The sequence below is a fragment of the Rhipicephalus microplus genome, chromosome 3 (assembly GCF_043290135.1).
Source record: "Rhipicephalus microplus isolate Deutch F79 chromosome 3, USDA_Rmic, whole genome shotgun sequence".
NCBI classification, from domain to species: domain Eukaryota; kingdom Metazoa; phylum Arthropoda; class Arachnida; order Ixodida; family Ixodidae; genus Rhipicephalus; species Rhipicephalus microplus.
Window position 1 is genome coordinate 143,290,054 of NC_134702.1, and position 22,217 is coordinate 143,312,270.

At 45.2% G+C, this 22,217-nt stretch overlaps 1 protein-coding gene across 1 annotated transcript in view; it reads right to left on the reverse strand.

Annotated features, from left to right (window-relative positions):
• LOC142802982 (glucose 1-dehydrogenase 2-like) overlaps positions 1-18,134 on the reverse strand; it is a 34,440-nt gene extending 16,306 nt beyond the window's left edge. Inside the window, exons 1-4 of the mRNA XM_075888073.1 lie at positions 18,111-18,134; positions 17,843-17,935; positions 4,435-4,573; positions 1,859-1,899 (exon numbers count right to left, since the gene is read on the reverse strand). Of these exons, the coding sequence (XP_075744188.1) occupies positions 1,859-1,899; positions 4,435-4,573; positions 17,843-17,935; positions 18,111-18,134 (297 nt within the window). The remainder of the gene's footprint in view (positions 1-1,858; positions 1,900-4,434; positions 4,574-17,842; positions 17,936-18,110) is intronic.
• Positions 18,135-22,217: the final 4,083 nt, after the last annotated feature.

Here is a 22,217-nt window from a genome sequence, read left to right on the forward strand (position 1 = left end):
AAATTTCCGGAGCCTTCCACTACGGCGTCTCTCATATTCAAATGGTGGTTTTGGGACGTTAAACCCCACAAATCAATCAATCAAAGTTCTTCCACTTAAAATAATAAGTAGTGTGGTGGGGAACTTCTTGAAAGAAAGACCTCCCCCTCCCCGCCTTTCCTCAAAAGGAAAAAAATATACCGAGAACATTAGCCAACGGGCTTAAGGAGCAGTGATTCAAGCGTGATTTTGAGGTTGGTGACAATTTTGTTAAACAAAACATTTATTTTCAAATAAATATTATGCGAAAATTTTTCTTTTATTCATAAAATGATAATAACTTTTCTGGCTTAACAACCTAAAACCCCATATCATCATGAATGGAGGCTGCGAATATTTTGACCACCTGGTGGTTTTTCACGTGCTCCTATATCTAAGCACATGGGCATCAAGCACTTTCGGCTCCGTTCAGAAATATGGTTGCCGCGGCGGTGATTTGATCCCGCGGCCTGCCGGTCAGAAGCCAAGTGTCTTAGCCACTAGACCACCATGCGGTTAGCATCCATTTATTGAAAATTATCAGGTATTCCCCATGAGTTTTACAAAAACGCAGCGCGCAAAGAAATTATGGTTGCTTTTCAATGTAGTACTCAGAAATTGTGCACATTTACCAGTGCCTCCTTTACAAATTACTCGACCACATAATCTCGCTAAGCTAGCCCTTGAAGGATAAACATCATGGACTCCATTAAAAGAGCCTGACCAATTGTTCGTCGCACTTGAACGAGTATCATTACCGCGAGAATGTCTTAGTTAAATCTTGAATGCTTAATCCACTATGAAGTAATTTTGACGCATCCTGCCACTCGGGCAGCTCTTTCCGGTGGCCACTCATTTTTCTTTCTTATTTGACATTAACCTAATTACACCGCATGCCTTGTCTTGCTGTAGAAAATTTATACATTTAAAACTATTTCAAGAAAGCCAAACACCTATTTGTGCGTCAAGACTTTCACAACTGGGAGTGTAATGTTCTTTTGCTTGTCCAAATAGCTTTTCAATTTGCCTGAGACTTCATAACATCCTTTGCATCCAAAAGAACCTTGTCCAAATAGGCTTTTCGTTTGCGTGAAATAAGCTAAAATTCCCTTAGCTTCCACAACAACCTTTTGAAGCTAAAGGTGTTGTGAATTGTATCAGCAGCTCCAGCCCGCACGACTCCTGTTATGCGAGCTGCAGCTACAAACTTGAACAAGCAAATAAAAAAAACATGGAAATTAGGCGCGTAATCATAAATCAACAGACACGTGTTTTAGCGCTTACTGCAAGCACGCCAAAATAAATGCTCGTTCATTCAGCGCTCGTTTATTTGATGAATCAGATAATTCGGATGTTTATCTGGTCCCGGAAATTATTTGCACTTTTCATTGATCCGTCGTTAATCTGGTCCCATTTGTCCGCAAACCAGTCAAATCAGACGATCATCGGAATCCTCCCAGAGTGAAGCACCGCGCATGCGTCAAACAATAGACGGAAAACGGCGTTTGAAGACAAGCGAAACCAGGCGCCGCAGTCCACATCGCTGTCTTCCTGAGAGTGTATGACATGGCAACGACAGGAAGGGCCAGATCATTTCATGCCAGCTAGCACATTCTACCACCGCGATTGTCGGAAAGGCGTCTTCGGAAAGGCGTCGTCAACATACTCAATCAAGTTGTTGGTGACCAAGGCTTCCGCTGCTGCGCGAAGTTTTTCCGTGTATGTTTTTACTCTGCAGTGAACGTAAACTCTGTATGTATCATATACGTGTTTATGAAGTATAAATATTAAGCAAGGAAAGGACGACCACAACCTTTGTATGCCCATAAAGTATGCTTACCGTAGTCAGCGATGATATGCTAGAAACGTTGACAATGCTGCCTGAAAAAAATATAAAAACAACACATCAGATGACTAGTCTATTTTCAACTTAGAAAACGCTTTGAAAAGCGCAGTTTTTTGTGGTTAATGTGGTTCTGCTGATTCATTTTAGCTAATAAAAATATGAGTGCAATAATCTGGAGATTACACATTGGCTTCAACGGCTTTTATTTGTTATTATTAGAAAACACAAGCTTTTTCTTCTAATCCTCAAAAAAGTGATGATTATGTCGGCTACGCGATCAAGCTCAAAACTTGTAGAGTGAAATTTTCATCCCAGAAACTTAACGTGGTAAGTTACGAAAGGTTTGCAAACTAAAGAGAAAATGCTTTAGAGGCGACATTTGGGGCAAGAGTGAACGAGAATGATCTTCCGCATTTGGAGTAGTTTTCAAGGGTACGATCCACGCTTTGCCCTTCTGAATGAGCGAAAATTCGAAATCGTCTCTCAAAGCGAAAATATAAACATTGGCAGGTCCCTTGTCTTGTGAGAATAGTTTTTATGCGAAGCAGTCAGTAGTTCTATGTCGTGCATTGTTATAATGAGCAATATATATTATATTAAGGCGCATTAGCGTGTTTTCATAAGTGTTCTAGTTCTGTACACATCGTCGTCTTACCAGGCGAATGTAGACAACACTCCTTTTGAGAGGTCAAGATATCGCTTGACTAACGTCAGCGCTCTTGTTAGAGAACATTCATCAGTATTATTGAAACAAAATTTACTTAGTGATACGATAGCGTTTCATAAACAGCAGTAATATGACACGTAACTTGCGTTAGCCTATGCCTCTGGGCATGGTGAACGCTCGCATATAGGTTGCTGGTTCATAGAAAAGCAAATGTTAAGTTTATCAGACTGCCAGAAAAGCGGAGCCAGCACTTGAACCACAGGCGTTAACCTGACATGACGCCCGTATGATAAGAGTACAGATGTTGTGTTTATTGCTTGCTTATGATATTAGATAGCCAGCACTGCAATGACAGTTGACGTTGCATCAACGTTACACCTGCGTAGAGGCGTTCTAAAGACGCCGTTTCTAGACCAGCTATTGCTATCTTGGTAGAATACCGGACTGCCATGCAGAAGACCTGCTCTGATTTTTTGCGAAGATCTTAACTTTGTTCTTCACATTCGTCTGAATCACGTATGCTACCGATGTTTGTCTTTTGTTACGCTTTTGCATTTAAATAACAATTTGCCCAGATATGAACTGTCGATCGCCTGTGGCGCATACTCGTATTTGCAACTTTCACAGATGGTGGTGCCGCCACGCGTCATCGTAACTGTCGTTTGGGGGATGCCCGCACAGCCAGCTCGTGACATCGTTCAGTCGGCCTTACTTTGGCGGTTTGCTGGCGCATTGTATTTGGACGCTAGAGGTCTTTACTTCGATTATTCTGAATTCGGTATTGAGCTACCGTAGTCGGACAGGTACTGCGAGTTGTAGTAGCAATGATTTACTCTTTATTGTTTGTTTGCTCAGTTTAAGAATCACAAATTGTGTTGGATGCCGCTGTAAACATGCCGTGCAGTCAAAGGCGAAGTTTCCTGCTTCACACGAGCAAGGCAGCTTGATCTTCCCCGACCGTGGCACGAGCAGCGTTCACAAAGTCGCAGGTGCATTTCTTCACACCACAGCAGATAATGTGCCCAGCGTTCAAAAATCATTTTCCTTCAAAAATACGCCGCACACGCGTTTCTCAACACCCAGTGTAAGATATAATACATGCTAGAGTCAATGACTTTCTCAGCAAAGCTTCGACAACGCGGTGGCTGCAGCTGAAAATACTACGCAGTTCGAAGTGACGGGCACACCAGTGGCGGCGGCTGGGGCGCCGGCTGCACGATCCCGCAAACTACAGCCATGTTGGGTAGAGTTCTACCTGAACGCTGGCCGCACGGCGCGGTGTTCAGGTAGAACTGGACGGCTCTGTACATCCCTCGACAATGGTATTTTATAGAACTATTCACCTCAGGCCACGGAGTGTGTTCAATAGTCATTCAAGAAAGAAAACAATGAAGTGTCGGCACGAGAGGAGTAATCGTGCATTTGTGCCGAACGAACGTTTGCCGCTCGTGGATGCGTTTGTCATCCGTCGGACATATTAATTAAACCTTTGATGAACCGAACGTAGGGCGAGTTGGTATTCTATTGTGGGTGGCATTTGGCGCAAATACAGCTAGAACAAAAACGAGGAGAGCACTCTACAGGCGAAAACACCTTCCTTCTACGCCTACTTATGTAGCTTTGTTTATTGCAGTGTTTAGGCTTTGTTTCGAGTATAAATGAACGGATAGTTGTGAACTTCGTGAGCCGGAAGATGATTCACTTCGTGAGCCGACTTAATTGGTAAGCCTAACAAGGCCGAGGTGTTGAAGCGTAATTGTTAAACCTTTGCTGAACTTCGTCAACAAATCCGTGAACTACGCATAATTCTCATACTGGCTGAAGTGCAGTGCGTTACAGCTTCCATAAACAGTTACACTAGAGTCAATCTATTGTACTTTTATAAAACAATGTACAGTCGTACCTTTAGTGTGACGTAAGTGTGGCACTGCCTTCTGCGTCATCATTACTTGACCGCGAAAGTTAGTGTCCCAGACTCGGTAAAAATTTTCCATCGGTGCATCTTGGACTTTTCCTTGCATGGGAATACCAGCATTGTTCACCTGAAATAGAAGGAAGAAAATTTTATTGAACTACACATTCCTGTGGTGAAATTCTTCATTTTCAGCAAAGGTGATCTTGAATTGCGAAGTAGGGCACCCGACCGACACTGACTACCACGACATCGTCAACATTTGGAAGCTGAATGCATTTTTTTCTAAGAGTAGCATCACCTTTCATTATCAACTTCATAACTTACTAGCGCTCAGTAATTTGGCGCAAAGTACCATAACCAAAACGTCGTTCACTGACATTGCAGGCACGTGCATCTGTGGCTTACAATGCGCATTCTGCAATACTCTCATTTTTGAATATTCAGGGCCACAAAACTCGCGCACATAAGAATTACGCTGTTAGCTAGCAACAGCGTGAATGCAAACCGTGTCAAAGACATAAAAACTAAGTGCTCACGCTCCGCTTTTGTGCCATCATTCATCATCAATATGAACCGTTCCATTTTTGGTTCATCATAAGTGTGCCACTCGCTTGACAATCATTATGGGCATGGTACAAGTGCGATGGGGCACCTCGGACAGAACACATATATGGCTGAGCACGCAATTCTTATAATGTCGCATCGTGTATAGTCGACACGCCGCGCCACGATTATTCCGTGCGATACCGGTCGCAAATGGTGGTCGTGGAGGCGAAGGCACTACTGGAGGAGCGATTCCCGTCTGGCAGTGAGATGAATTGAGCTCTGAATTTACCGAGAGTAGTTCGTTTCCTGAGCTGCATGGGCATGTTTTACGCACCATATATTTTCCTATAAGTACAATAGAGGACACTCTGGCGCTAGTGTCTACGGGAACTGCAATGCAGAGCACTTCATCCAACATATAGGAATGATAGGCAGTGACGAAATTGTCTGGTTCTCGTTATTGCGGGTGAGGCGCTGCGGTCACCGAGGTGAATGGACGCTCTTCACGTCGGCTCCGTTCTCATAGAATGATTTCGCAGCGAATACAGCCAGGCACCGCTCGGATTTATATACCATCTGATTCTTCTCGTCACCGAGAATCCGAAGAGACCATATTCTAAGGTGGGTGATCATTTTTTGAGATTTTACGACCGAAAACGAGCCCCCACCAAGTAGCGTCTACTACTCCTACGACCGGCGCTCCGCGTCGACTGGGGTGGCCTCACGATAGCCAGGCCTCGGCGTTCGCGCCATACAGGCCGTAATCATCAATAATGGAGGTATCGCAGCAGAACGAAGACGCCACCCGACGGGAAGACGAAGACGTCACCCAACAAGAAGATGACACAGGCAACGGGTGGACAGAAGTTCGATACAGAAAACGTGCGAAGAAAGGTAGCCAGGAACGCCGTGGTAGCCCTAGCCCTACCCGAACACCTAGAACGTGCGGTGAAAACCTGATATCCCGGATAACCAGAGCCAGCAAAATGCCAAGACTGCCGACAGGTGACTTCAAGATAGTTATAAGGCCAAGAGGAGGACTGCAGTTATCCAAGCTCAGCTTAACGGAGCTAGACAAAGCTGTGTATGAAGCGGCCGAGATTCCTTATGAAGAAAGAGAGACGGACACGATTTGTCCGAATAATTTTCAGAACATCTTGGTCGTTAGCACCCCAAACCAAGACCATGCAGATAAGTACCAAGGCATCAAGCACATGAAAGCCAACGACAAGTTGTATGAGGTGGGAGCATACGAGACGGCCCCGGAACTCACTGCCAAAGGTGTAATCAAAGGAGTTCCTTTGAACGAAACCCCACGGGACATCACCGCAGCTATTATTACAGTCCGAAATCCTACGGCCATCGCAGCGAAACGTCTTGGCAACACCACGACAGTGATAGTCCTTTTTGACGGCAGCAGAGTCCCGACGCACGTTATGTACAGAGGAGTGCTCACACGCTGTTCACTATACAGGAAACAAGTTGACTTTTGCAAACAATGCAACAGACTTGGGCACAGGAGTGACGTGTGTTGGAGGCCAAACGACAAGCTATGTGCGGGTTGTGGAACACCTGATCCGAGTGAGGACCACCAAGGTCAGCCACGATGTCAGCTGTGCGGCAAGGATCATCCCACGGCTGACAATTTCTGCAAGGCCAAGTTCAAGACACCCTACATCGTAAAACAACGCCAGTGGTTCCGACAACTTCAAGAGACGCTCGAGGAGAACTACCCCCCTACCACCAAGCCAACCGAACGCGGGAGGTCCAAATTCCGGACGAGGGCAACGCCTGGGTCCAGATCAAGGTCCTGGTCCTGCGCAACGCCCCGCGGCCACACCACCCAGTCTCCGTGACCGACAAGGCGCACTACATCCCGTTCCAGATCGATCCCGGTCTATGCCAAAGGGTGGCTATGGCCATCAAAGTAACTCGGCATTCACGGTGAGCTGGTCAGACGTGGCTAAAGGGACGCGCCCTGAGCCTTCGGGGGAGACTGCGCATAATGTCAGTGATATAGCGGAGCTGAAAAAAGAAAACGCTGAGCTTAGAGAATTGATATCACAACTTACTCGGGAAATTCAAAGTCTTAAAAACTGCACAAATAGAACTTCTGGTCAAATGCGTTCCGCGGCCCAAGAGCGCCCCGAAGAAATGCCAGATAACCGAAAGGACGGGGAATGTACCCCGCCACCTCTTAGAAGGAAAGATCGGTTGTCTAATGACAAAACTACGGCGCAAACCTCGAACATTAATCAAGCATTGCCCGAAATACAGAAAGCAGTTAAGGAACAGGCAGAGGCAACCAACAACTTCTCGCTTGCAATATCCATGATCATAAATAGACTAGAAAAACTCGAAGCTAACGTAGCCAATCTCAACCCTTGGACACGTCCGGTACTTCCAGCTGTCAACCTTCCGATAAGCACTGAAGGAAATTCACACTTATCTCAGGGCACCACATCAGTGGCTATATCAACTAATTTCATGAGGCCTGCCTCCTTTCACCCTCCTCCCTCTTCGATAGCCAACTCAAAATAGGGAAGCCCAGAAAAAGGGACTGAAATATTTGGCTGTGGAATTGCAGGAGCTATGAGGGGAAGAGAGCAGTCTTGCAACAACACCTTAGAGACAGAACCAAACCGGATGTTCTAATTTTGCAGGAAACCCATGCTTTAGCTAAGCTACCGGGATATCAGGCGATCGGCCCCTCAACAGGGGATATTAGAACACTAACCACTCTAGTAAGGAAGGGACTCGTAGCAATCTGCCACGACACCCACATCACAGAAATTGAACATATACTCGTACAACTTGCCCCTAAAAGAAAAAAGTCTCCGAGCATATTTATTCTGAATTTGTACAGCAATCCCACACGCATACGACAACGCTTCCTTCTTCTCTTTAAGAAGGCCGTAGATATAGCGGGACCCAATCCACTCGTCATAGGTGGAGACTTTAACGCTCCGCACAGTGCTTGGGGATACGGATACACAAGAGCCAAAGGAAAAACGCTATGGCAGGATATTCAAGAAACAGGCTTAATTCTCATCACTGACCCCGACTCCCCTACGCGTATGGGAACTGGGCTTGCAAGAGACACCACTCCAGACTTAACGTTAATTCGTAACGCGGGGACCGCTAAACAGAAAAACACATTCGATGATCTGGGGAGTGATCATCGAATATTAGAAATCAGGATAGAAACCATGGCTACCGCAAAAATTCAGAGACAGATTAGATGGACTGACTGGGATAAGTTTCGGAAAGTCAAAAACGCGAAAAAACAAGACCCTATCAGCAATATAGAAGATTGGATCAAAGATGTCAATAACGACGTCAGCGAGGCAACGCGGAGTATCACTTCAAGTCCACCCCTAGAGCAGATTGATAGCCGTCTCGCACACATGTGGGAGGCCAAACAATCACTGCAGAATAGATGGCGGGGACAGAGGCACAACAGGCCCTTGCGCAAGCGCGTAGCTAAGCTGAACAAACAGATCGAAGAACATTGTAAGCAGCTAAGCAAACAGCAATGGGACCAAGTTTGTAATAGTCTCGATGGCCAAATGAATGCTGGTCAGACATGGCGCATGCTCAAACACCTGCTAGACCCAGATAACACCAAATCAGCACACAAGCAAACCTTGCGTAAACTGGTGCACCAGTATAACGGCAGTGAGGAGGACTTTATCGCTGAGGCTAGCAAAACGTACATTCCCGCCATGCCTGTCATAGAGCACGGACCATATTCCGGAGGCCCGAACGAGCTCTTAGATGAGGAGTTTACTGTGGCTGGAATCAGGGCCGCGCTACAGAAGCTAAACACCAAACCTGCACCGGGACCAGATGGGATCACTAACAGAACACTACGGAACCTTGACGACCAAGCCATAGAGAACATCACGCAATATATTAACGAGTGCTGGACCAAGGGCACTATATCAAAACAGTGGAAAAAAGCTAAAGTAATCCTCATCCCCATGCCTGGGAAACCCCCCGATCTATCGAATTTACGCCCCATATCACTAACGTCTTGTGCTGGGTAGCTGATGGAACACGCTTTTCTAGACAGAATCAACACTTATCTTGAGGAGAACGAAATCTACCCAGATTTCATGTTGGGGTTCCGCACACGGCTCTCCACGCAAGACGCCATGCTGCAAATTAAGCAGCAGATTCTAGACAACAAAACAAGAGCTACCCGGGCGATCTTAGGGTTAGACCTTAAAAAAGCCTTCGACAAAGCATCGCATACGGCTATCTTACATCAGATCTTCCAATTAAGCTTAGGATCAATGGCGTATAACTATGTCAAGGACTTCCTAACAGACAGAACGGCATCTATTGTAATGGGAGAACTGAGATCTGAGGAAAGGCCTATGGGCAGTGCTGGTACCCCGCAGGGTTCGGTCATGTCGCCAATGCTGTTTAATCTCATAATGATAGGACTCCCGGCGCGGCTGAACTCAATATACGGAATACATCATTCTATATATGCAGATGATATCACCATCTGGGCATGTGAAGGTAGTGACGGAGAGATAGAGCAAAGACTACAAGAGGCCGTCACCACTATTGAGGAGTATCTTGATGGTACTGGCCTCGAGTGCTCGCCAGATAAATCCGAACTCCTCCTATATCGCCCCACACTGAAAGGCAGACCACCCAAGGGATACAACCGGGACCGTGCTTACGAAGAGATCCAACTTCACACCAAAAACGGCAGGACTATTCCTATAGTGCAACAAATCAGAGTCCTTGGACTCATCATAGAGTCTAAGGGTACAAACGGTGAAACCGTCAAGAGGTTAGTAACCAAAGTCACCAACGCAATACGGCTAATCAACAGAGTCACCAACAAACACCAAGGCATGAAAGAGGCTAACGTCATCAGGCTTATTTATTCATTCGCCATAAGTCACATTATATACGTAGCGCCATATCTAAACTGGTATACAGCCGAAAAACTCAAAATCAACGCACTCATACGAAAGACGTACAAACAAGCTTTGGGCCTTCCAGATAGCACCAGCAACGAGAAACTGTTTCAACTGGGCTTACATAACACTTTAGAGGAGCTGATAGAAGCGCAACAGATTGGCCAGGTTGAGAGGCTAGCCAGCACGCGCACAGGACGGAGTATCCTTGACAAGTTGGGGATAAATTACCATAGGCAACAAGGAAGTAAAGTGTCGATTTTAAAGGTGATCAGGGAAAAGATCCTGGTCCCCAATCTGCCCAAAAACATGCACCCCGAATTTAATCAGGGCAGAAGAGAAAGCCGCGCTAGAACTCTGCCTAAGGCCTACGGCAGAGACAAGATGCGTTGTTCGTAGACGCAGCGGAGTATTCTAGTCACAAATCCTACGTTGCGGTAGTAATAAACAATGACCGCAAATGCGTAGACGCATCCTTCATACGCTCGGATAATTCAGAAATCGCGGAAGAGGTGGCTATTGCACAGGCCATAATTTCCCCAAAGTGTAGGTATGTCATCAGCGACTCGCAGTCAGCAATCCGTAACTATGCACGAGGAGGAATATCTTCCGAGGCAGCCAACATACTCCTCCGCAAGGCAAATCTCATATCATCCGAGGAATTCGAAGAAAGGTATATTATATGGTTCCCAGCCCACACCCCGTGTGCGTCCCCCATTCAAAACCTCAACGAGGAGGCTCACCGCGTAGCGCGAGGTCTCACTTACCGCACTCGCAATGGAGCTTCACATGAGGTACTGAGAGGAGATGAGTGGTGGGAGAGGGACAGAATGTTTAGGTTCTGCGACATTATCCAATTCTACCAAACGTCGAGGCGCAGATTTCCACCACCTAGCTCCACATTAGACAGGTCTCAGGAGGTTGACTGGAGGCGACTTCAAACAAGAACATTTCCCAATCCGAAGCTCCTAAATCGCATCTACCCCGAACTATACCCAGATGACTCGTGTAAACTATGTAGCAGGAGACGCGCCTCCCTAGAGCACATGTTATGGGAATGCACACAGATAAAGGACGCCAATGCAGTCTCCCCAGAACAGCTTGGGGCGCGGTGGAGAGCCGCGCTGATCAGCTCAGATCGCACAGATCAAATATGGGCCATCCAGCGGGCATGGGCTGAGAGACAGGGTCTCTTCACCGCCCCTGGTGCGGCTTAGGCCCACGCCTCAATTCGCTGGTTAAATAAAGTTTGCTCACTCACTCGTTATTGCGACTTGGTTTGGCTCCGTATGACCTGAATACACTTTGCCGCAAGACGAAGTTCAGCAAACGTTAAGCAGTTACGCTGATCTACCTCACCATTTCAAATCAGCACGACGCAAAATTCATAACGATCTGTTCTTTTATCTATAGTAAAACAAAAATATAGCAATAAAGAAGGCCGAAATTGCGTTCGAATACCATGGGCACGATTATTGGGCAAATCGGTGTACTAACCATCATTTCCATGGTAGCTGAACGATCGCAGCGCCTGAGTTCACTGTAGTTGTTTTTAGAAAATACCATGGTTTACAGGTAAATATCGCGATTGCACCGCGTCGGATTCGAGTATGCGCCCTGAAGCGTGGTAGGTGGGCTCCGCAAGGGACGGCGGTAGCTTCCCTTGATCTGTTGTCGGCATGGTAATTTGATGACCTTGCGGGAAACGGGAAATCTAGAACGTTCAAACTTATTTCATCTTCAAAATAAATATTTACATTTTTCTGCCAACCTTTTGTGGTGAAATTGATAGAATAATATTCTTTTCGTTCCACCTTTTTTCTATTTTTCTAGCATAAACGACCATGATCCTTCACTCCATCAATATTTAAGGCACTCTCGTGATCCCACTTTGTGGCTAGGGGGCTGATGTTTCATTACACTGTGCAATGCACACGTTTACCCATTGATTTTGATAAGCCACTGAGCAGTCGCATATAGCGCCCACCTTTCATCTTGGTACTAAATGCTTCAGCTAGCGCTGCTAATTTACCCTAGGAAGATTGCAATAAAATCGACCGTGTCGGCTGAGAAGTGTGCCCGCGTGAACTTTACCATAAGGGAACTTTTGAACTTCAATGAACTGGCCGAAATTTACCGTACGGTAATGAATAACGAATGTATGTGTTATTATGCGAATGAAAGTGTTCAATAATATATTGGGTGTTTTTTTCCCTCAAAATTTGTACCTGCCACATCCCCCGTTTGAATGTTGCGGCAATACCCAAATTGGCGATGGCGCCTTACACTGGCGACTCTATATTCAGCCCTTTGACGAGTGCTGCGCCACGCTGCATCATGACAGTCACAAATAACTATTTGACGCAACAAATCCTAGGTGGAAGGATTGATTCTGCAGCCTCTCCGTGCGTGCATGCTTAAGGTATTACCGCAGACTATGAAGCTGAGTGTGCAAGCGAGAGGGTAAATGTGTGAACTTCCGGACAAGGTGGTGCAGAGTATAGCGCCTAATACAAAGAGTAATTTATTACTGACATCTACGAATCATTACCTTCCTTTTCTAGAAATCAGAAACTCTCAAAATTATGCTTAATAACTACATGTCTGTGCAAATAATGCTGAAGTAGGAGAAGTGCGGTGGCCCACAAATACATAAGGAATTTAAAATAGTTTATGTAGGTCCGCAAAACTTCCGTACAATAGATTGGCAGATCCCACGTACCGTGGGAATCGATGTTATGCAATGCACGAATGAAAGATGTTGATATGTCACTTTAAAATAGGCACAACGCTACGAGATTGAGCTAAATGATGCCGTACATCACTTCCGTGCCATGATTATCATGTTTTGATGTGTCTTTTACCTTCGTCATCTCTTCACATCACCTGACACCAAATTTCGTATATGTTGAGCTAGCAAAACGGCCACGAGAGCATCTTGAAAGGCCCAATATACTCCAACGTAGCGTTGACGCGCGCACACGCTGGGCACAGCGACGCTACCTTAGCAAAACGCAAGCACTCAATAGTCTGACGCCAAACACGACCAGCGTCCGTCGGCGCGCCTCGACGGCAACCGGCGCGAAATACGACATGCTGCATTTCGTGCCGATGCGTTACCCAGACAACACTGCGTCTGCCTATTTTCGTGACGGAGGGACGCCGGATGCGCTGAAACGCGCACGCGTCAATGGCGCCTGGAGTGGCAACGCTGGCGTGGCGCGACGAAGTGAACGCCGGCGTGCAAGCGCACCACGTCACGTCGAAATGTATTGGCGCCTTGACTGTGGCATGTAGTCATGTTCTCACATGGCACGCATCTCATGATTATCATGTTTGCACCAGTCACATACCTTTGTCACCCATTGGCGCCACGTAATACCAAATTTGGCATATGTGAAGCTAGCAAAACGGCCGCGATTGCATTATCAGTGTTTCATGTAGTCATGTTTTTAAATGACACGCGTGTCGTGATTATCATGTTTCGATGTTATATTTACCTATGTCGTCCGTTCGCGTCACGTAATACCGAGCTTGGTAAATGTGGAGCTAGCGAAACGGCCGCGAGCGCATCATGAGCGTAGCATGCATATGACACACATCTAATGTTTACCATGTTTGCACCAGTATCATACCTTCCACATCCATTCACGTCTGGAAATACCAAATGGGGTATAAGTGAAGCTAGCGAAATGGCCGTCAGCACATCATGAGCGTGGCATGTAGTCATGTTGTCACATGACACGCATCTCATGATAATCTTGTTTGCACCAGTTACATACCTTCGTCATCTTTTCACCTACTGTAATACCAAAATTGGTATCTGGGACGCTAGTGAAACGGCCGCGAGCGCATCATGAGCGTTGCATGTAGTCATGTTGTTACATCACACGCATGTCAGAATTTTCATGTTAGGGTCTGTCGCTTGTGTTCGCCATGCAATCATGCCGTACCATACCAGTTTGGAACATGCCATGCCAACGCTACCACCGCAAGAGCTGCAGAACCACGAAATGTAAATCATGGCATTCCTGACACACACATCAGATTTTCATGTTATGACTAGTTGAATATGTTCTTCGCACAGTCGTGGTATGCCATACCCAGTTTGGTATTGATACTATAATTGAAACGGCCAGGAGAGATAAAAGAAGTAGCCGGCTAGGTAGATTGATAGATAAATAGATAGTTACGCTGAAAATCACCGAAGTTCGCTAAGAAATGTTTAGCATTTAAAAATCACTGATTGCCGTTCAGGACATGGCTCCCCCCATTCGCGCTTCATCGATGTTCTTCCGTGTTTCCATGTATGCGCTGAAGAGACGCGTAGGAAAATGGCAGAATCTGCTAGTGAAGTCGCTCACAAACACATCTTGGGATTGAGTTTTAAAGTGTTTTTTCTTATACCATTAATGAAAAAAAAACTAGCGCTGAAAAATTTGAATCTTGCCCAGTTTTAGAGTGATTGCCTCACAAAGCCCGGTGATCGAAGTTAAAATCCTGAAACGCCTAAATAGTTCTCCATCAAAACGCCCAAAATAGGTGAAAATTATACGTCAAAAACATCTTGAGCATCCAAATATTGAACAATCCCATGAGGCGCAAGCGTTCAACAAAAGACAGAATTAGCACAAAGAAAGACTAGTGGTGTGTGCTCTACAAGAAGTTTCGCAGAAACATAACACCACGTTCTGTGTAGATGCAATGCATGGAACCCAAGAACTGGGCTTCTTAATACTGCGTAAGGGCCAACAGAGTGAGTTTCAAGCATTTTTACTGCAAATATTGAAGGAAGGAATTTTTTTCACACTGTCTTGTTTTGGCCCACGGAGCGTTTCGTTTGGCCTTGCAGGTTGGAGTAAAATGAGACATCTGGAGCAGTTTTTTATTTATTCCCGTAATATTGTTTTCAGTGGTGGCCACATGGCAATATTTATGTAACACATACATTCTACCCAAGTGAAAGTTTATGCTTTGATGTTTATTTGTAAGGAGTGAAATAAAAATAAATATTCACAATTTCAAAATTTTTTGTTGCATTTTACCCCGACCCCATCCTCATAGTCAATGCCGCAGAAACGTTCAGAATGTAATCAGAATGTTATTCGTATGAATACTTTGCGGGATACGTGCATAACGGACTTCCGGTGCAGAGTCATGCGGGGCATTCACGTTCGTCACTGACACATTTAGCTTGGTACAAACCAAGCGCTCGCTCCAAGGCTCTCGTGGTGACTCCGAATCTCTCATTGCTAACAATAACGTCTGGGTCCTCATTCTAGGACAACAACGAAGCTGGCTTCCAGTGCGCATGCACCAACATGGCGCTATAAATATAAATATACGCTCGCAATGACTGAAACGTGGGTTTTCCTATTTCCTCGCATGCATTTGCGAGGCTGGTGCGGTTTCATGGATTCCTGACGTGTATTACTGATTAATTACAATTTGTTTGTGCTTGGCAGGACCCATTTTTGTTTATTGTGGCTACTATACAGGGCAACGTATGCAATGACCACCGTATCCAGTTCCTCCGTAGCATCTACAGAAGTGGCAAATGACTGTACGAAGAGAGGTGACAACGCACCTTGACCTTTATTGCACAACCCATGGTGCCTTGAATGAATCAAAGCAGGAACTTTACGGGGATATATATGAAAAGTTAGTACAGGTTTTTTATGTTCTGTGTCTCTCTTCCATTTTTCGCAGTGCCTGCGAAAGTAGCTAAACACTTTACAGGGATTGGTTTTCATCAGTTTAATGTTTTTGGCCGCCACAAAACAACAAAAATCACACACGAATATGAATATTTAGTCTCGTAAAAAGTCATTGCGAGAAACCATCTCTCGAGGCGCACAAGTCATAACAACTCGGGATAAATTGATCGTACCCTGGGGGGTGTTTCCGTGAACAATACAGTAATGTAGTGCGGCGTGCTGTGGTCGCACCAATATCCTTGGTAACGTCCAAAATAAATGCTTGATCTCTGTGCTTTCAAATGACGCTCAGAAAAATAGCCATTAGTTTTAAATGGGAAATATAGTTACATAGCCAATATAGCTAGGGCAAACGTTGTTGATCACCTAAAGGTACTATTGGTTCTGAGAGCGTTTTGGTCCGGTCCATCGGAAAATGGTTGAACCACACACCTTATTCTTTGTTTTCATTCGTGTATTAAATTATGGCAATTGTGCCACAAAACGCCGGCATTAGGTTACTGCTGCAGCGATCTAATTTATCTCAGAGGAATTAAACTTACGTGGCCAGCAAGAAGTGACGCAGTATCTGGTGGCCGGTAACGTGATTATATCAAAGGCTGTTATAATTACAGTACCACAATTAGATTTACTGGTTTAAGTCGGACATGAGATCTGCGTCCAAACAATTGCATAGAGGAATTGTGTTGCTTGTATCTGTATCCTACAACGAACAGCCTTGTTAGGTTGTGCTGTGAAGCCGACTTCTCGCGCCCTTTAGTACCAATCTCATTATTGAATCTGTATTACTGATATTGTTCTTCCAATGTCAATTCTGTACGCGCGAGATAAAGCTCGCAGCGCAATCAACGACTAGCGCTTCTCAGCCAAATACTACAAAGAACATGAGCTTACCACGATTGTGTATTATTGATATTTCTTCCTACAGGTTTATTAGAGCCGTATGACCGAATAAGGCTCAGTGCACTGAATAACAGTAGTGCATTTGAGTTTCCTTTGCTCGACGAGAAAATTTCCCATTGAATACGTAGTGCCTTGCTGTGTATGTACAGTCGTCGGTAGCAGTTAACTTCACCGAGCCGAACTCTCACGTGGTTGAGTCAGTGGTTAGCCCGTAAAACACGTGTTCGGATTGCTGAAGGGTTTTGTTGCACCCGTTCTGGCACCACTGCATTCGTTTCAATGCGTGGGGGCAGAAGAACCATTCCTTTGAAGGACGTCCGCTCGTTCCGCCATGCATCTGTGTACATCGGGAGAGGTCCGCGCATGTGCAAAGAACCTGCCCAGGGGCGCACGTTGTTTGCGACTTGGGGGAATGATGGAGACGTGGGCCACAGCTGGAGCGGCACGGAAGGCTAACTTTGCTGTGTGTTGGGCGCAACCCTCGGAGGCAATTTGCGGTTTGGCGAGGAATGTTGCCACGCCAGCCCGGTTTCATTCAAAGTGTTGAGCGAGAGGAGAATGCTCGTTTCGCCGGGGGAGGACAGGCGTTTAAGTGCCAGGTGGTATTGTTTATTAGAGGAAGCCTGCTTGTTGACAAAGAGCACCCCTCGGCGGCGGCAATCTATTGCTTCAAAAAGCCAGCAACAAGGAGCGATCTCGCTTTGAATTTCCGTGCACATGGGGCGAAGGGCAAGTTAACTTGCTCGGAGGTGGTGACATCTTGGCGAGCTGAGGGACTCACGTGTGATGTCGGCGCGCCAGGCCAACTACAAGCAAACAGAAGCAATTTGTAAACAAAAGACTCTGGGACACTGCTGTAGTTGTTGCACAGTGTTGCTCCAAAAATGTACAGGACGGGCTCAAAAGGGGGCGGCTACAATGTAGACTAGGATAGCCTTGCCTCTTTTTTTAGGTATTACGATCTGATGTACTCATTGATCGAAACAGGGTGAGGGATTCGAACAATGGTTCCATGCCATACAACGACTGTTTATAAACAAGATGTATGGGGAATGAAGAGGAGCGCGAGGCGGGAATCGGCCACCGCTGCGCAATAATTTGCGTGGACCTGATCTGATTTAACCTTTGAATTTTGCTTGTAATAAACAGTTTTGTTCTAGAAGTTCGCCTCCCCTGTTGCAAGGTGCCTGCAGACGACCAGGAAGAGGCATTCCAAGTTGCGGGAAACGCCGATCTTCTTTCCAGCCCGAAAGTGCAGATCGTTCAACTGCACGTAGCCATCGAACTCACCAGAATGTCTAACTTTCCGAAGTGCTTCAAAGTCTTCTCGACCACTTTGGCGACGTCGTTCTCCACAGCTATGTCGCCTGGAACGACAAGCACCTGAAGATCAATTCGAAAAAGAAAAAAAAATAAGAACTCACGTTTTGTGTCGATACATGATCAACTAAACACTTTTCATGAAATAATTTGTTTCGCTGTATGTACGACTGAAGAGGTCTACAATTATTATTTTCCCTCGAATGATCAAGGGCTGCAGAGATTACTTACAAGTTACACTGCATGTGATGGTGTCGCACATTCCCTGGCATTAATGCTGCGAGCATGGGCAATTCCGCTTTCACAAGTCCATCAGAAACACTGTGCACTGTATAATAATCATGGTGCTGTTGAAACGGCCCTTCAAAATCGCGCACGAAACGTTAGGTGCTTCGGGCAAGCCAGGCAAGTAGACGTATCCCGAGGCAAAAGATCAATGTGGCTCAAATGAACAATTAAAGAAGCATGTGCTAAATTGAAAAGGGACATTCTGGACAGATATTTCGGATTTATTTTGAGGGTGAGTGTACGGCTTATGCTATAAATCCTGTTTGCTTCTTTCGAAGATGTACAGAGGGCAGCCACATTCACGGAGTACAATGAGACCTAAAGCTTTGGAATATATTTTTTGCATGATCCCTACCAAGGGGATAAACCCAAAGGCCCGAAATGTTATGTTAGGGATAAATAATTTTAAAATTGTTTTAATCGTTGATGTACGAAATGAGCTAGAGCGTAAGCATTTATGGGCAGAATAGATGCTGTGTTGAATACCGAATGAGCCTTTTTTTCGTGAAACATCAGTGCCACTTAACTGAGTGTACGCTCAATTCGTTACTGTTCTCAGTACTTAGGGGATATTTCGGGCCACCGTGTCTGCGATAGACGAGCCTTCTTGATAAAAGACTTTATTTTTACTTGAACGATAACAGATGGCAGTGTTGTTTGCTTTAATTGTTCTTGTAGATACAGCATGGTTGAATTCATGTTTACCTCCAATTTCAGCGAAGGGCCACGCGGTGATAAGTGGTTTATCTCTTCAATACGTATTGATTTGTATGCGTAGTTTTCAGTTGTACACTGCTTATTTTATGTTTCAGTTTTATTTAAAAGCTTGTTACACTGTACCAAATTGAATTCTTTAGTCACTGCTCTATCGCAGCCTACAGTAACAAGGTATATCGAAGTGCAGTCGCTGGTGCAAGCCTACCTTAGACACGTAACGGCTGCATCTTTCACGAGTACGAAGTAATCGTAATAGTACTTTCTTGAAGACTTCTTTCAAACTTGGCAAAAGTTTTTAAGGCTGTTATAAAAATTGTCCTCCAGCTATTCGTAAAGTACTTTATTGGTATACAATTCACATTTTATTCGATCTCATGGCTATTTTATTCATATCCGACTAGTTTCTAAACTTCACCATCCACCCATGTGTAATGAACGCCAAAAATCTTCTTCTTTGGCATCTTCTTCTGGCACTTGTATTTCATTTGACTACTTCGTCATCAGCGACCTCCCAAGAATTCTTGAAGACAATTTGTTCTTTCGTACAAATGATAACAGTGCTAACACTGTTAGCAGTGCTCCTTAAGCAATGAAGGGTGAAGCAGACAGCCTCCACTGCCCCTTCACACATATAAACACTATTCGCACGCCTATGTTGGTGTAGGCGAACCCTTCGAAGCAATTCCATTCTTTATGTCCCTATGAATGCTACTTGGTAGCAGATATTTTAGAACGCAGGCTAACTCAATGTTATGAGTCTCACGTTTGCTTTTTGCCAAATGAATAATTCAAACCTGAGCAGCTCAATGTCACGTTTCAATGCCAATCTTTCAGGGTAATGTTCACTCTTATAGGACTGTTGCATCATGCGATCAAGAAACATGTTTACTGCATTTTTTTTGGGGGGGGGGGCATTTTCATTGTCTTCGAGTTTAATAACACATGGCACTTGCCTTGTCTCGTGGAACACCTTTGTCGCAGCAAGATTGGGCCACTCTTTCAAGATTCGCCTGGTTCCGTGCAGTCAGCGACAGCCAGCAGCCGAGAGAGGCAAAATGTATGGCGGTGCTTTCGCCAATGCCTGATGAAGCACCTGCCTCAATAAAACCGACAGAAGGGAAACGAGACGGTTCGCTTGCGATGACAAAATAAGTGTTCTATATGTTCAAAACTGTTAGCATCGCCTAACTTCACGTCCATGAAAATTCATGTATCGCTTTGTTTCATGACTGTAGGGCCAGTTCGTGCTTAAGGACATTGAAAAGTGACTGATACGAAGAGTAAATGAAAACCTAGAGAACTTTTACTAATTTGCACGAGCCGTGAAACGTGCCAAACACGTGTAGCATCGTTATTATGGCAGCAGGCGATTCCTCTTGGGCCTGAAACACGGGCATTTGTTCTTTTCTTTCTGGTGAGCTTCCTAATATAGCGAACCAGAGTGATTGGAAGCGCCCGTAAACATTAAATACCAACGCATATGGCGAGGCGTATTTGAGAACTGATCAAGTGGACTCAAACAGCGTTTTTGTTGGCTGGCTCTCTTTTCACGTGTCTGTCTTCGTGTGGCTGAATTCATTATTAAACCTTAGCAACTAACTCAACATCCTAAACTAACCAAATTCAGATAGATGCTTTGTGTTTCCAGTTGATTGCATCGTTGCACTCTCCCTGGTCTCTGATCTTTTCTGATATTGGTCTTAAAAGAAGTAAAATACTTACGATAGGTCTAATGTGTAATGTTTGTTGCACATTTTCAGATGAACAGAATAATATTGGGTACACAATAGTTGTAAATCATAGCTTTAGCCTTCGCCAATTACGCAGATAAAAAGGAACAAATACATCGAAGGGAAGTGGAGAAAAAAGCACTAACTGTAGAATAGCCATGCACGCTAACGCATCTAGCCTCTTATTCTTTGACATAACGAGTCGCAGCGCCTATCCTTCAATGAGTACTTGTGAGTTTAGAATGAGTTGTCCGAGATAGTCTCGTTACTCAATGTTACGGCGGGGGCTTTCTAACGTCTTTCTTTTTTCTTTGAATAGCAGTCTTCCTTTTTGTAGCGTCGAGTCGACTGAACAATAAACCATCACAGAATTCACAACCACCGGAGACGCAACCTTCGCTAGCACTAAATGTGGAGAAAAAATACTGAGGTACTCAATTTAAGGAAATCACATGTATGGAAGTCAACAGACAATGAGGAACAAGCGATGCCAACCCTACTTCCGCTTACCTAATTCAAATTAATAACAATATATTCACAGCACGTTAAGTTACCAGAATGCGCGAAAGCGATTACTTGTAACACACTTCGTAAAGAAGTTAAACTATCAGGAACTAGACTCGTTGCGAGACATGAAGAGCCCTGATGTGAGATACGCGCTGAATTACGTTTGCATGTGTTCTAATTGATTTCATCGTTGAACTCTCCCCCACCTGTGATGTTTTCTGATATTGGTCCACGTGGTGTTCAACCAATGCAGGAATCAGTCCACTTCCCACCAAGCTCAACATTTTCCGCACTATTTCGTAATCCACGCTCTACCATTTCTTGCACGAAAACTTTCTTGGACAAAGGATGACAACAGACACGGGCAGGCGCAATCTTCCACCTGAATTAATTCATTCGAAAGTTTCTTACCTTTATTCAGCTCGTCCTCGGAGCGAATTTAAATACCTCTTACGTCATTCGTCCTAGCAGCGCAGCTCGCATGCGAAGCAGAAAGAGCTTGTCCGCCGTCGAAGCGGCACTCATGTAATGTCACAGCCTGAAGTATTGTACGGCGACTTCCGCGGTCTCATCAAGCGGCTGATCACGACACAAAGCTCTCTGTATCATGCAACCTGGCAGCTCAATTGTTGTTATGGAGCCGCTGTTTTGCTAATGTCTTGCGTAAAATTATTTTGAATTAAATCTGATTTTCAGGCCACAACGAACTGCGTGGCCAAAAGGCTGACTTGGTCATATGTGACGCTTCACAACTTCTTCCCCGCCGCGGTGGTCTAGTGGCTAAGGTATACTCGGTTCTTGACCCGCAGGTCGCCACATGAAATCCCGGCTGAGGCGGCATACATTTTCGATAAAGGCGAAAATGCTGTAGGCCCGTGTTCTCAGAGTTCAATGCACGTTAAATAACCCCAGGTGGTACAAATTTCCGGAGCCCTTCACTACGGCGTTTCTCATAATTGTATGGTGGGTGGAAATCTGAGAACACGGGCCTACGACATTTCCGCCTCCATCGAAAACGCAGCCGCCGCAGCCGGGATTTGAACCCGCGACCGGCGGGTCAGCAGCCGAGTACCTTAGCCACATGACCATAGCGGCGGGGAGCC